The following is a 16,134-nucleotide window of genomic DNA, read 5'->3' as shown; positions in this document are numbered from 1 at the left end:
GCAGAAAACATTATCCAACAATAAGTTACTTATTTGTAAAACTGACTATAAATGAAAAACTGTTACTAGAGATGTAAATGCTCAACTACAGTAGTAACATCACCAGAATGCCATGCAGACAAGGAGCTGGCTCCTGATTTTACAGAAGGATCAACAGCATTGTTGGAGATGTTAAAACAGGACTCTTGCATGGTATTAAAGGCTTTAGTGGTATGAGGATGATGTAGGCTGTTTTTTTTTTTTTTTCCAGCGGCATGACCTGGCATATATGAATATTAGGAGAAAGCAGTTGGCAGAATGTGGGATCACTGGTTGCCTTTTTGCGTTTAGCAACGCTACAGTGTAGTAAATCTTCCATCTGCCTCTCACTTAGTTTGATCTGGCTCTCTGTACATTAACCAAGCTCTGATATATTTGTTGAACTTTATCATACTTCAAACCCTGCTTTCTGACAATGTTCACTAGGCCAAATCACGAGCAGGAAATGTTTGCTGCAGAGAGAAAAAAAATAAAAAGTGTCTCCAAGGTCACAGAGTTTGGTAAGTTCAGGTGACTTATTTATAATATTGTAAGTCATTTCTGTGCAGCACATATCCTCTTTTTTTGGTTTTGTTTTTTGTGCAGCCATTTTCTTTCAAATAAACATAGTCTTCTTTAAATTCCTTTTGATTACAGCAGCAATACACAGTAGTTGTTATACAATGTTATAATAATAATGTTGGCATTGCAGTTTGGCTCTGTTTCGAATTTCCATCTCTCTGTACCTCCTGGTCTTTATTTTTACTTCAGACCAGATTCCTTTTATTCAAGGAGTCCAGTGTGACTGAGTTTATTTACAAAGATTCAGGTTGGCTTTTAACCTCTTTAAACAATAGTTAACTTTTTTTTTTTATTTCTATTTTTATTATTACTGTATCTTTCAGGGTTATATAGTGAACAGGGGCAGAGATGTCTGTGACTTATCCAGGGGTTAACTGACACCAGTACAACCGACAACCTCAAAACAGCTGCATTTAATTCAGGCAACAAATTTCCGTGCGAAAGTATGAAGTGAATGTTTTTACCATTCCGTTGCCATGCTCTTGTCAACTCTGAGACTAGATCGACAAAACTATTTAAGCTAATGACTCGAGATTGCTTCTGCTTCCCTTGTGGCTGGTGGTTGAAGCTGGATATGAAGCAAGCAAAACTTACTTGCAAACTTGCAAACTAGAATATATTAGAGGTCATCAAAATGAATATAGCCCTTAAAATACGTTTAAAAAGCCCTCAAAAGGACATTTCTGGTCACTTTTTGAGAAACTGATGCTTTGCTTAATCAGTATAACAGTAATTACTTTCATGCAAATTCAGAAATATACTGCAAAGCTGAGGTGTTTTTTCCACTGTTTCAGAAGCCTCTTTTTAACCTTATATCAACAGAAATATAAAGTGAGGTGAAGCTGCTCTAACACTTCAAACAAGATATTGATATAGAAAATATATGGATTGTGTGAAATGTCATATGAAATACTGTGCAATTTGTTAAATATGACTTTAAAAAATTTGAGACAAAATATTACTAACTATAATTGACAATTTAAAAAAAAAAAAAAAAGTAATCTAAAAAGGCCAAAATGTCATTTTTCAGCTTTAGTTTCAGCTTTTGAACTGTCTGCCAATTCTTTCATTAAAGTAAAGTTCTTTGTGAGGAAGTTTCTAAAACATCCATCTGGGAAGATTGTCTACAAGTTAATGAGTCATAAGTTATGATTTACATGATTAAATTCATAGTACAATGCAGCAGTGGCTCAGGCAGGTTGTCCAAGGATTGAAGGGTTGGCGGTCTGAAACCCGCTCCTACCAGTCATGTGTCGTTGTGTCCTTGGCCAAGACACTTCACCTTCTGCCTCCAAGTCAGGGCATCGCTGGTGTGTCAATGTTGTATGAATGTGCTGGTGATGGTCGGGGAGGCCGTTGAATGAGGAGTGAATGAATAATGGAACCATTGTGAGCGCTTTGAGTGTCCAGGAAAGCGCAATATAAATGCAATTTATGACTATCATTATTATTAGGGTCTGAGCACTGACAGTGCGAAGGACCTATTGTATCTGTAGGAAATTTTTATTTTTTATTTTTTCCTTCTTCTGACGAAAATGAGGGCCTTTTTGCCCCCCTAAACGTGCCCCAAAAGTCACCAAATTTTGCACGCAAGCCAGGTCTGGCGAAAAATGGCATTAATGGGCGTGGCAAAATGACTCTGCAGCGCCCCCTTGAAAATGTATACAATTATACAATCGAGCCCGTCGCCACAGATTGACATACTGTAATCAAAACGAAAATTCGCTCCACTAGACTGTACAACATGATAAGACGCACCAAAAAGTCTCTTGGACCAATACTGTAACACCAACAGGAAGTCGGCCATCTTGAATCAAATGACCGATTGTTCACCATTTTCACACATCATATTTGAACGAACTAGTCCTAGGGATTTTATCACACCGACTTCAAATTCACTCAGGATCATCTTCAGACATTGGAGATGAAAAGTTATCAAATTCGTTTTCCTACGTTATTCCTGGTTGCCGTGACGACACAGCAAATTTCCATGTCTCACCATGAAAAAGGAAGCTGCTATAACTTTGGCATACTTTGTCCAATCTGCACCAAATTTCTCATGCTTCATAAGTGACACGCCCTGAAGTTATTACACATTGCAAATTTCCCCTCTGTGGGACTATTAAAGGATTTCTTATCTTATCTTATCATATTTGCCCCTTCTTCTGATTGATCAATATGTGATAGTTCCTATTTTCTGCAATAACTTTTAAATGGTTTCACATAAAGAGTCATGGGTGGTGTCATCGGACATGGTTTTGAATCCTTGACCATAATTGGTGTGAATTAGCCCCACCCCTTCATCTGATTGATCAATATGTGATAGTTCCTATTTTCTGCCATAACTTTTGAATGGTTTGACATAAAGAGTCATGGGTGGTGTCATCAGACTTAGTTTTGAGTCCTTGACCTTTATTGGTGAAAATTGCACGCGTGAGGGCCCGTTCATCGCTGCATGCAGCTTTAATTACTATTATTATTACATATCAATACAATGGGTACCACATGGCTAAGTGGTTAGCACTGTTACCTCACAGCAAGAAGGTTCCTGGTCCTGGGCCTGGCAGTAGTCTCTCCGTGTGGAGTTTGCATGTTCTCCCAGTACCTGCGTGGGTTCTTTTGGGTAATCCAGGTTCCTTCCATGGTCCAAAGCATGGATGTTTAGATTTAAAATTGTCAATCCTAAATTGCCTGTAGGTTTGTGTTGGCGTGAATGGCTGTTTTTTTTATCTCCCCAGGAGAGACAGACAGGCCAAACCGTTGAGCGGGCTATGATCCGCTGTGGCTGCAACATACTTTTGGGGGATACATCGATTACATTTATGTGCATTTATATTGCAGCACACTTATGACTTCGGTCAAACGGTCTAGTCAAACTACAGCTGTATCTCAACCAAGCTGTGCATGTAAATGTACTGTTTTTTTACACTTCATGGCATGCTCAAAGGCATCATTCTTATTGTTCAGAGAATTAGAACTACAGTAGATGAACTATCTAGCAAAAGAAGCCCAGTTTAAGAAAATACGAGTACAACTTTCCACTAATGTGTTGTTGAGAAAATGTAATAGGTGGCACGGAGTGTCAGGAAGTGATTGGGCTCAGCCACCAAACAGTGATTATTACAACTAAGCCTTTTTTAATCCGCACTGCTGCTCATCATCTAGACAGCAGTCTTTGAGGATTATCTACTTTGCTGCAATGCTTTGGGCTTTGCATTGTCTTCAGTTTTGTAAACATACATTTCTGTTGGTATTTAGGTCATAAGGATAGATTTAATAGATGGTTAGTAATAGTAATTTTAATGTCGGTTGCCTGTTGAGAGGCCTGCTGTGCAGATTGCACGCGCTACATAAAGCTTAAATGCACTAATATGGGTCAAAGCATTCGTGAGAACAGCTGGCTGTATTTGCATTTACCTACTCAAAGCAAATAGTTCAATAATTACATTACAAGGGAAAACTCAGCCTTCAGGTTTCATTCATCTTATTGACTCCAAAATCTACTTGAAGAAAACTAGGTCAAGCATGGAAGTGGGAAGTTTTTGTTTTTGTAAAACAAACATCTACAGTATGCTACGCAGCATGAAAGCATCTTGGTTTTGTATTTCCTGTGCCATTTCTTGTCTTTATTTGTCTAGAGTTATACACGGTGGGGTGGGTGAGGTTGGGGGGGTCAGTGGCGAGATAACTGTAAATAAAACAGAAGCTGATCTAAATATTAGTTTAGACAAGTGTTACCTTTTTCCATATTGAAATTAAACCATTAGTTACTTCCTGTTATGATCTGCGTATGTTTAAAGTAGCTGTGATGTTTTTCTGTTCTCTCTTCTCAGTCACTCCATAAATCAGCTGAAGAGGCAGAAAGATATCTATATATGAATAAGACGAGCCATAAAAAAGAAAAATTTGTTTGGGGAAATTAGATAAGAAAGTTTAAAGGCAATCTACATTAAACATCACATATTGTCACATTAGCCTTTGGAGAAAGAAATGGATTGGACCTTTCTAAGTACAGTAACTGTGATTTAATGGGACAATAAACATCAGAAAATAGTTTTTGTGTGTGATTTGTAAGAGTAAAACTAAATGCAAACTATTACATGTGCAGACCTTAGGAAGAACTTTAAGTTTTGTTTAATTTTTTTCATGCAAACTAGACTAAGAGAAAGGAGCCGCTGTCATCTGATCCACCAGTAGTTGTCTTCATGGGATATTTTCAGACTCCTCAAATAACCACAATGGGTGGTTATATTTTTGGTGCTTCCACTAAAGCAGAAAGTCCTGCAGTGGATGTTTTCTTTGGACTTGTAAAGTTCTGACTCAGTTGTGTTGCCACTTTCATGAAGTCTTGCGCGGTGATGGCTGCGAGGGCTGCAGGTGTGCTCTGGAAAGGAAATGCGTACTCGCACAAAAGTTCTCAGATGTGATCATATTCACAGGAAACACAATGTCACTGTATTACTAGGAAAACTGACGATAACCCACAGCATGCTCATACGGGTAATGTCAGTTACAGACTTATCCGGACCATCTGATAAACAACATTACTGTGTTTTGCGTTACTTGGTTACATAACAGGTAATATACTGATTGTGGTTTCAAATTAGGCATGGACTAAAAAACTAAAAAATGTATCACGATAATTTCTGGCATTTATCCCGATAACGATAAGAATGACGATAAAAAAAAATACCAAATCAACTCCACCTTTGTAACTATAAATCTATCACCACATTCAGTCTTTGGAGCCTCCAAAACACTGCTCAAAAAGATACTAAATACTACTAAACTACACCAATTAAATTGAATTGATCTTTCTTTCTTTCTTTCTTTCTTTCTTTCTTTCTTTCTTTCTTTCTTTCTTTCTTTCTTTCTTTCTTTCTTTCTTTCTTTCTTTCTTTCTTTCTTTCTTTCTTTCTTTCTTTCTTTCTTTCTTTCTTTCTTTCTTTCTTTCTTTCTTCCTCCTTCCATCCTTCCTCCATCCCTCCTTTCTTTCTTTCTTTCTTTCTTTCTTTCTTTCTTTCTTTCTTTCTTTCTTTCTTTCTTTCTTTCTTTCTTCCTCCTTCCATCCTTCCTCCATCCCTCCTTTCTTTCTTTCTTTCTTTCTTTCTTTCTTTCTTTCTTTCTTCCTCCTTCCATCCTTCCTCCATCCCTCCTTTCTTCCTTTCTTTCTTTCTTCTTCCTTCCATCCTTCCTCCATCCCTCCTTCCTTTCTTTCTTTCTTTCTTTCTTTCTTTCTTTCTTTCTTCCTTTCTTTCTTTCTTTCTTTCTTTCTTTCTTTCTTTCTTCCTCCTTCCATCCTTCCTCCATCCCTCCTTCCTTTCTTTCTTTCTTTCTTTCTTTCTTTCTTTCTTCCTTTCTTTCTTTCTTTCTTTCTTTCTTTCTTTCTTCCTCCTTCCATCCTTCCTCCATCCCTCCTTCCTTTCTTTCTTTCTTTCTTTCTTTCTTTCTTTCTTTCTTTCTTTCTTTCTTTCTTTCTTTCTTTCTTTCTTTCTTTCTTTCTTTCTTTCTTTCTTTCTTTCTTTCTTTCTTTCTTTCTTTCTTTCTTTCTTTCTTTCTTTCTTTCCTCCTTCCTTCCTTCCTTCCTTCCTTCCTCCCTTCCTTTCCTCCTTCCTCCTTTCTTTCTTTCTTTCTTTCTTTCTTCCTTCCTTCCATAATTCAGGCTTTACACAAAAACGTCATCAACGGGAATTTATCGTTTTTACCGTGAGATGACAAATTCTTACCGTGGGGCTTTCTTTTGACGGTAAATCGTGAACGGTAAACAATCACCCATTCCTATTTCAAACATCATCTAAATCATTCATATTTTGCTGTTGCTAGTAAACATAGTTGTATATGGCCTTTATTTCTCTTTGCCTATGTTGACAATCACATATTTAACCACATATGATGTTATCATGAGTTCATGGGTCTTCATTTCATAGACCCCTTTAAACCAGGGTGGATCCTTTGTTGTAAAGGTCTCAATAATAGTTGTAAAAATAGTTGTAAAACTCAAATGTCCTAAGAGAAGAGAACGTCTATTGTTCCATCAACACTGGTATTATCGATGCGGTCTTGTTTTTAAGACCAGAGACATGCTGCTGTTATGAATGACTCAGGCCAATGTTTTGTCTTTAAAGGTTATAACTGTGTGTTTAATCAGTGATCCAGCAATGCAGATGTTCCTGTGTCCTTGTTCTGTTGCTCCTACAATCAGCCAAGGCTGACTGTTTTCTTCTTCTTAAGTTTGTTCTCTCTCTCTTTTCATTTCAGACCCACTTCACTCCGCAGCATTGTCATCTCCTCTTCTTCTCCTTTGGCCTCCAGAATTGCAACCATGGGGAAAGGATGCATCACAGTCATCAAATACTTTTTATTCCTCTTCAACCTCCTCTTTTTTGTGAGTAATGACTTTTTAAATGACTGTTTAGTTGAAGCTACTGCATGGACTGTCGGAATTTGAAAATAGCGTTGCTGACATGAGGCAGAAACATAAGAAATGTAGGATTATCTGAGCTGAATGTGTCTCTTTTTAAAACATTTGCATTATTGAAATAACCCTGGAGATTAGTGGAGATGCATATTGATAAGTACGTATGACTCTTCCTGGTACAAGAGACTACAGTGCAGCCAGTTTTAAACACAAGCAGATGGTTTGTGTTTGTTTCTGCCTCTCTTACATTGGGGTAATGTCCAGTGGCTGATAAAACCTTTGGCACCTTAAAAAAAAAGGCCTTTCCAACACAACACCTCTGCTATAAACCTGACCCAGTGCTTTTGAAGTGAACACTCAGCTGGTTTAATAGGAAGCGTCTGCGTCAAGTGTTTGTCCATCTGGACGAGTTGTGCTCGGGGAGACGAGAGGGAACCAGGAAGTGGTGGGCTAATGATGGCCGCCGGGCACTCGGTGGGCTCCCTAAATGAACAGTTCTTATCCAGGGTACTAATTACTGTTGTGGGACTGTGGGGGGCAACAATACAAGCAGGAAGCTGGTGGATCAACAGAGCCTCTCATCTAAGGACACCCCACCACTTCTGATGAAGGACCCGCTTCATTTACAGCCTGAGCCTCATTATTACTGAATGTAAAGCCCATCGTTGTCTGAGGCCGAGCTGTAAAAAGAGCTGCGTCCTGGCACGATCTGTTTAAAGTAAAATAATGTTTAAAGCAAAAAAAAAAGATCATTACCAGAACAGTTACAAAATTTGTTCAGATTGGAGGATGAGGATAACAGACTTAAATTTGATTTCAAACATACTTTTGCAAGGCTAAACATAAAACAAATGTGTATTTCTGTTACAGGTGTGAAATTATGGCATAGACAAAGCAAGGAACTGAAAAGTTGCACAAGTTTGTGTCAGCTTAAGAAAATGTTTAAAAAAGAAAAGATAAGTGCCTACAAAAAAGAAGAAGGAGAAAGAGAAAAAAATAGATAGAAGAGTGGTATTTTTGTTTGTTTTCTTGTTTATATATGTATAGATAGATTGGTGTTCAGCAAGTCAATGTAATTGTATTAACAGAGAGGGGCAGGTATCATAAGTTTTCTTCTTCCTGCTCCTTTTCTTTCATGGTGATAATGTGTACTTGTTGGAATTTTGTACAACATTGTTAAGAAGATATACCATGAATGGAATAAATGAAATGAAATGAAATGAAATCTGGTATATACTTCTCAACCCACCTAAACCAAACCCCAGTTGTTGCCTTTTTTTGTTCTTGTGTGTTATAATTCTTATGTGCCATGCTCAATCAGTGTTTCCAGTAGCTCTGTTGTATAAATATTCTATATAGGCACTTAATGTCATGGCTATTTTTGTTTTTCTGTTATTTGCTATTAGGATTCTGCATTTGTGTGCTTATTCATGGTAATTCCTGTAAACTTTGTTAAACTGGTACTTTATTATTATTATCTTAAAATAGAGTTGGAAAGTCCTTTTTTCCTGAAAGTCTTGACCTTTTATAGTTATCAAACCCTGAATCCCCACACCCACAACACTTTAAGTTGTGAGAAAAGTCCGCAGTGGTTTTTTTCTTGATTCTGTCAACGTTGTCCCTCCTTCCAAGTGTTGCTATGAGAGGAAAAGACACGCAAACAGAACAACAGAGAGAAGAGTTGCGATCTGATTACTAACAGATGTGAAAAGAAACCTCTCTGTTTAACTGTTTAATACGTACCAGCACTGATTCTGTGTTTTACTTTCTTATAAAAATCTGGTTCCTGATTATTTCTTCTCTTTTCCCTCCACAGGTATTTGGAGCGTTAATCATGGGCTTTGGACTGTGGGTTCTCTTTGATAACCAGAGCTTCATTGCTGTTCTCCGTAAGTGAATTAACAGTCACGCACACCTGCTTTCCTGCTTCTAATTATGATAAAACTCACAAGCACTGAGCACTTTTTTATCGAGGGGATTTAAGAACAGTATACGTGAAAACAAGAGATTGGAGAATCCAGGAAGTCCTCAAATTCCTGACCTATTTTCTACACTCTGCATAAAACTGTGACTCTGATTTATCTTACTGACTCTCTTAGGAAAAGCAAACCCCTGTCTTCTTCACGTACAGACGTGCAACGGCAGGCACATCTGTGGAGAATAGGTTAGTCAGTGGGAGGTGGAACGCTTTTGATTATCAAAGCTGCTTCATCTTAGGTTGGAAAATAGCAGTTTTATTTCCCCCTAGTTTCCACAGAGTTCTGCTTTTAACCTGCCTAGATGGCAGAGGCACACAGACACCTCTTACTCTAACAAATTTAGATTTGTCGACCTGAGTGAGAAAAAAGTAAAGTCTCCAAATAGCATGCTTTAAGTGGCCGGGGTTATCAGCGTTATTTAAAGACAACAATGTGCCTCGCTTAGCCTTTTTTTTTTTTTGTGGAAGCATTGAAAGAAATCCTAATTAAACCCAGGTCCAGCCCTGCCTGAGAAAAAAAAGAAGAGAGCTACGGATGGAAAATGTTAGTTGCCATAAATCTTTTTATAAATGCCTTCAGTGTATCCATCCCATGTGGTGTGTTTCCAAAAGCAGTTTTTCCCATTTACAAAGAATTCTTTCACTTTATCATCTGACAACTTTCATTTTTCTTTCGGTGAGAGTCTGGTAAGTCTTCACAAAAGAAGAAATGCATATGAAGAAAAGGACAATGATGGTTGTTAATCTAAGCAGCTTGATGTTACAGGTTGAAAAGGTTTTGATATTTACAGCTCAAATTGAAAATAATAAAAACAAAATTAGAATCCATAATGAAACATATTAACTCCTCCATCCATCATGCTTCCTAGTTCCCCTCCCCTTTCCTCAGCCTCAGTGTTGGAAGTAGAAGCAGGGAGGAGGAAGACGATGGAAATATAGATATTGAAAGTGTCTCCTCCTCTGGGGATGATGGTCTGTCCTGTGGACGGGACGTGGCAGGTACTAGCTCGACGAAAGAGGATTAGGTTGCTGTTTTGAAGTTGATTCTATCATTGCTATCCAGAGCTGTGGATGTTGCTCTTCTTGCAGACCTCTCTATGTTTGAAGAGTATGTATCTGTGTCTCCAGCACCAGCTCAGGTGACTCTATCACCTGATTCGTCTGTTGAGTGTTACCTACAAATACGTGGTCATCTTCATGCCATAGGCTTTGAAACATATATGACAAAGAACAAGTGGGTACCGGCTCAGTATCTCTCATGTTTCTAAAAACCAGCGCAGGCCTGGTGTTTTTTTAGGCCATAGTTGAGATTGTCCTCGTCTGGCCAAACTGCCCACAGATCCTTTAGCCACGTTTGCTCCAGATGTTGTTGCAGAGAAAACTGCAGCCGTGCAGAAGGATTGTCTGCTAGTCTGTGAACGTGCACCGTGGGCTCCAAGTAGACCAGGGCATCCGACCCTCCAACAACCCCAGAGAAAAACCCCAGAGGTCCCAGCATGTGGGTCAGGGAGTATTTTTAATAGAACTAGCCAACCCATCTGAAGAAGGGGCTCATAAGGGAGATGGAGGTTGGGAATCACACAGCTTTTCTTTTTTTTTTTTTAACCCGATACTTCCTGGTTCCCAACTGTGAGAGGGGGACCCTGTCCCCCGCTGGACCTCTGGGGCCTCATCAAGTTGCTCCACCCTCTGAAGTGAAGAATGCAGACTGTTCCCAGAGAGAGGCGAACCATCACAGATAGGGGCACTAGCACTTTTAGAGGTTTGGCCTCGAGGGCAGACTTTTCAGAATCCAGCTCCTGCCTTTTGTTATAGTTCTGTGTTCTCTGACATGCATCCAACGCATGCCTGCAAGCCCGGTGTAGGATTCACCAGACCCTTAAGGCTGAATTATGCTTCTGCGTCAAAACGACGCCGTGTCTACGGCGTGTGGTTTTTGTACACGCAGAGGACACGCCGTCACATGCGCCGTCAGTGACGTGCACCTCCCGAAAATTGTAACTACGCGTCGAGGAGACGCCGACCACACGCAGACCGAGAGGGCTGTGATTGGTTCGTTTGAAAGCGAAGCATTTCCGGTTTCCGGTTTGAAGCAGTAGGGAACTTCCAGGGCTTTTTTCTTCGTTTATGTGTGATTTTTTTTGTTTTTGTTTTTTGCACAATAGTTGTCCTTATTTCTTTGATTTACTGTGACCGGAAATAGTCGGATAAACCATTCAGAAAAAGATCGCTAACTAGTGGCCGCGGGGGGTACTGCACCGCGACCAAATGGAGAGACGGAGAAGTCTGAACGGTTCGTGACGGCGTCACGACTGCGCCGTGTGCTCTGCGTGTGTGTGACGCAGAAGCATATTTCAGCCTTGATTCAGCGACAGGTCAGCCGATCCTACTCTTTTTGAAGTCCCAGCTAGAGACAGGAAAGTCTGCTGATTCTTCCTTGGACAGGTGTTTTAGAGGTTAACCAGGAAGTATTACCTGGTTAACTGGTTTCTTAAGCTGGTATATCTTAATATCTGTCCACTCTGACAGGAAAGCTGATCAAAAGTGGAATATCCAATGGATTGAAAGATAGTCTCAGAGAACCACGGTTACAATGTAACCACTAGGCCTGTGTTGAAAAAATCGATTTCCCAATTCTAAATCGATTCTCATATTGATTCCTAAAAATCGATTCATATGTCTAAAGATCGATTTTTTTTTTCTTGTATTTATTTATGTATTTTTTTTTTCATCATTACATTACAACTTTTGGTTATTTTTTTGTTTATCCCCAAAAAAGGAATGTTTTGTTGGACATGAGAATAACTGGTGCCATGTTTTTGCCTTTAAATATGTTTAAAGGTATGAAAACATTAAAGTGTTAGGTTATAATTGCATAAATTGTCTATATTTCATTACTTTATATACTGTCTTGGGGTTACATTTGCAAAAAATGCTAAAAACCAAATGCTCAAAAATTAAAAACCAAAATAGACCGAAAATGGAACAAATAAAAACGGAATGTGGGAAAAAAATAAAACCGTTTTCATCCGTCTCTGTTTCCTCCCATGATCTGTTTGGTAATTCTGACCCACATGATGTTTCTGAAAGCAGTTCTATCAGCATTCTGGGAGCTGATTGGTCCTTACAGCCTCATTAGCTGCCAATACTTGCTGTTTAATCTCAATATAATACTAGTAGTAATATGTTGCAGAACTACAGTCATATAATTCATGCAACAGCTCAAAAAACATTTTAAATAACACTAACCCAAATCAATATCGGAATCGAATCGGATCGAATCAAATCTTGATAATCGATTCTGAATCTTAAGAATCGGAATCGAATCGATTCTTTACATTTGAATCGATCCCCAGCCCTAGTAACCACATATTCAGTATCTCTTTTTATCTCCAAACATAAAATGATAATTTCTCTGCATGACTTGATGACCGTCTCTGCTGCATGTATTTTTTGTAGCCTGTAACTCATCTGAGTCTTCCTCTGCTCCTCTGCTCTTCCCCAGATACTGGCGGCACTAAAAATGTCTTGCAAATGTATAGAGGAACAAAGGCTGAACGCAGCTCTGTTTGTTGACTCTGTGGGTTCCCTTCAGTCGTACTGTTGCCTGGTTATAAACAGGATCTGTGTGTTTTCAGTTTCCATTCTTTATGAGAAGTGCTAGCAGAGACCTTTTGCAGCTGTCCCCGTGACCTCAGGCAGAGAAACTTTGGAGGATGTTGTGATTTAAGGCCCCTTAATTTTTCAGTTAAAGAACGTGTTTCCCCTCAATGTGTACCCCTCTGTATCAGTCCAGGGTTATTAATAGCTCACTCCAGTGGATTTCTCTTGCTGCCTCTTGCCAAAAGACAGCTTGCTACATGTTTATACATTAGAGTCAGCCCTGAAATGAACCAGTGAGTTTTCCAGCTCACAAATATGCCTCATATTAATTCAGAAACTTCTGCAAAGTCTTCAAGAGAGAAAGCTAGTTCTTGTTTGTAGAATTATTTTTCCTTGCAGCATTTATGCTCAGTACAAACTTGAGATCCAGCACACAGTTTATCCACTTGTGTTTACTTTTTAAATCTGGACATAATGTCAACTGTGGGTTTTCACCATCTGTGTGCAGGCTCAATGTGTGGCTCTGGTCATGTTTACAGTAGGACCTGCGATGCCAAGCAGTCTCCCTCCTCCCACAGCGGCCTTCTGCAAGCGCACCATGATTCTTTCCTCTATAAATGGAAAGTTCCATGAAAACCACTCCACGAACTATTACAGGGTATCTAGCAGAGACCTCTGAGACTGTGACAGAACATTGCAGTAAATGCATGCTGAGAATATCTCTTATGAAAACATCTACCACGAAGAAACTCACAGAGCAACCGGAAATATACAGTATGTTGCTGCACAAGCTAGATTCACCTGCAGAGAGAGTTTTAGTTTTAAAGGACTGTCTTTAGAGAAGATTTGATACAAATTGGCAAATATGAAAAATACTTGAAAAACAATTTAGAAAAACCAAAGCACTCAAAAAGTTAGAAAAATATAAAAAGCCTTTATTGGATCATGGCTTAGTAAAAGTTTAAAAAATGCCAACATGTTTCGGCCATGTAGGCCTTCTTCAAGGCAGATAACAAAGACAAAGGGATCTCCTTCAAGCAGCTCTTTGTTGTTAGACTTATGAAAAATCCTTGGTTGTGTCTCAGTGCAATCAAGAGAAGTTACTTTTGTTTTAGCCTTTAAAAAACACTTATATTTATCTTACCTGGCATTTTCTTGATCACTTAATCTCCCACACTAATACCTCATGTATTACTTCCCCAAAATAATTCCAATAAAATAATTTTAGTCATCATCTATATGAAAAGTAATTAGATGACAGTGTGAATAAATGTCCCTTGAGTGCAGGAACCTTGACAAATCATTGCATAAGAAATTGTGACATCTAGCTGTGTCTTATATCAGATCAACAAATGTTATGTCTCTTATGCGCGAGATACTGATCTTTTACAGCCGTATCTAGAGCGTCAGTTACATGCTTGGGTTTTGCAACATTACATGTGCTCGGAGTAGCTCTCACTTGGTCTCCTGACGGTTCGTGTTTTCAGGCTTTTACTTAAAGTATTTCTCACATGTCCCCAAATCCCCCACATAATTAGTGGTTTAAAGAAACCTGTGGACATCTGTTGCTTTTGCAGATACTACTGATGCGTGTGTGTGTGCGTGTGCGTGTATTAGAGACTAAAATAACATGCTGCAGCCATGTTCTGCATATAGAACATGCAGTGTTCATGTCAGCCTGCCTTTAATTGCTACCTTATAGCCACATAAACACTCGCCTTATGGTGAGCCAAGTTCTTCTAGCTTTCAATTATTCTTCAACCACCGTGGCATGCCCTGCTGCGGTAACTCGTGTAGAGTCAGCAGTGAACATGCATTTGATAACTTCTGTGCACACGCTGCACATTTATTCAGAGGTTTTTCACTAAGCTACTACATATTTGGAAAATATTTTTGGTTTTTGTTTCAACATCGTTACTGATAAATAACCTGGGTGTGAATGTTTCAATGAATCTTTTCATCCATGTGCAAAAATCCGAGTTAAGGGTCACTTATATTTGGGACTTGGTCGGAAAATGTTCTGTAGACTTAAAAATAGCTTATTTATCCTTGTGATAACAAGGAAGGCTGTTTCCTGTGATGAGAAGTGTAAAGGATGAATTAGTAGCAGATAAAAGTAGTATAATAAAGTTGCTTTTGTAATAAGAACCTGTTAAATATCCATACCTGGGCACATACTCTACAGTATATCTACTCAGTTTTCTTCTTAGAAAGCCAAAAAGCAGTATGGCATTATAATCTTAGGTATTAGAGTAGTGGGGGGTGGGCGCTGTGTCACTCAGCTTCAAGACGGTGTGGTTTGGACTGATCTCATTTGCCTTGCCAGCTTCATTTGGGCCAGGCGTCTTTATAATTTGGAGCCATTTCATAAAGGTCGGATTCTGGCTTCATCTGCAGACAGAACTGTGTCTTAGATGAGAGGAGACGCATGCTTTCAGTTTATATCCTCCTTGCAATCAACCTTGCAATCATTTTCCTCGGCTGCCCCCTCATCCACCAAATCTCTCCCACTCCACACACCAAAGAGAAATGAATTAATGCCTCCACAAGAGGACGGATCCTGCTCCAAGTCCCTCTGGTGGCCTAGTGCTGCATTAAAATATATTTCAGCAGAGAAATGATTTGAATGCTCTTATTGGGCTGCTCTGTATTAGTATTTGTGCCTCAATGTTTGTTTGTTTTTTTGCAAAGTTATATATATCACAAGTCCGATGGTCTGTTTGCAGATGTGCATCCTGTGTAGCATGAGGCTGTACTTTTTAGCTGATAGAATTGATTCAACAAACTGAGTCCAGCTACAAGGGATTGATATTACTGTGTAACAGCAGGATTCTTGTTGGCAGACCCCTTAAATGTCTGTTTTCTGTCTGTTTACATCTTCTCCAGAAGAGTCGTCAGACACAGTGAAAGTGGCTTCGTACATCCTGATCGGAGTCGGTTCGCTGTCGATGGCCATGGGCTTCTTCGGCTGCATAGGAGCCATCTACGAAGTCCGATGCCTGCTGGGTCTGGTGAGGAATTACGCTCTAAAGCCACATGTCTACGGCTTTGTTTATTTCTCCAGGAGAATGACACGGGCCTGTGTGAAAGTCGATGGTCGTCTTTACAGCTTCTCAGTAAAGGAAACGGCTTGACATATTCTGTGCCTGAAGGGGACGTCCTACCATACGTCTGCACTAGTGATGCACCGAAATGAAAATTTGTGGCCGAAACCGAAACTACCGAAATAATAATAAACACTTGGCCGAATACCGAACAATACCGAACACGGTTCTTCGCAGTTTTTCATTTATTTTGCCAATTTTTTCACCATTGCATAAATCAAATAAATTTGATTTAGGCATGCTTTTCAAAGAAAAAAATATTTTACAAAATTACAAGGTAGAAAATATTTATTGAACATAAAAAACTGAACATTTTTTAATTTCCCAGCATTATGTTGTTTTGGTTCCACCTCCTGGTGAATGTTAGGTAAAATTCTTATGTGGTTACTTTTTGGTTGGCCAACGATTTATGTTTGTGGTGCGCAACCGAC

The 16,134-nt window shown here is 39.1% G+C and overlaps 1 protein-coding gene across 2 annotated transcripts in view; it reads left to right on the top strand.

Moving 5' to 3' along the window:
• cd82b (CD82 molecule b) overlaps positions 1-16,134 on the top strand; it is a 33,942-nt gene that overhangs the window by 3,209 nt on the left and 14,599 nt on the right. The window contains exons 2-4 of one of the 2 annotated variants that reach the window (XM_061720956.1): positions 6,859-6,985; positions 8,835-8,907; positions 15,489-15,610. In XM_061720956.1, the coding sequence (XP_061576940.1) occupies positions 6,923-6,985; positions 8,835-8,907; positions 15,489-15,610 (258 nt within the window). In that variant the 5' untranslated portion in view covers positions 6,859-6,922. Of the gene's footprint in view, positions 1-6,858; positions 6,986-8,834; positions 8,908-15,485; positions 15,611-16,134 lie in introns of both variants that reach the window. The other variant, XM_061720955.1, reaches the window with a different exon arrangement.

The sequence above is a fragment of the Cololabis saira genome, chromosome 5, assembly GCF_033807715.1.
Source record: "Cololabis saira isolate AMF1-May2022 chromosome 5, fColSai1.1, whole genome shotgun sequence".
Taxonomy (NCBI): Eukaryota; Metazoa; Chordata; class Actinopteri; order Beloniformes; family Belonidae; genus Cololabis; species Cololabis saira.
Note: the sequence above shows the minus strand (reverse complement) of the source record. Positions and strands in the feature narration are given on the sequence as shown.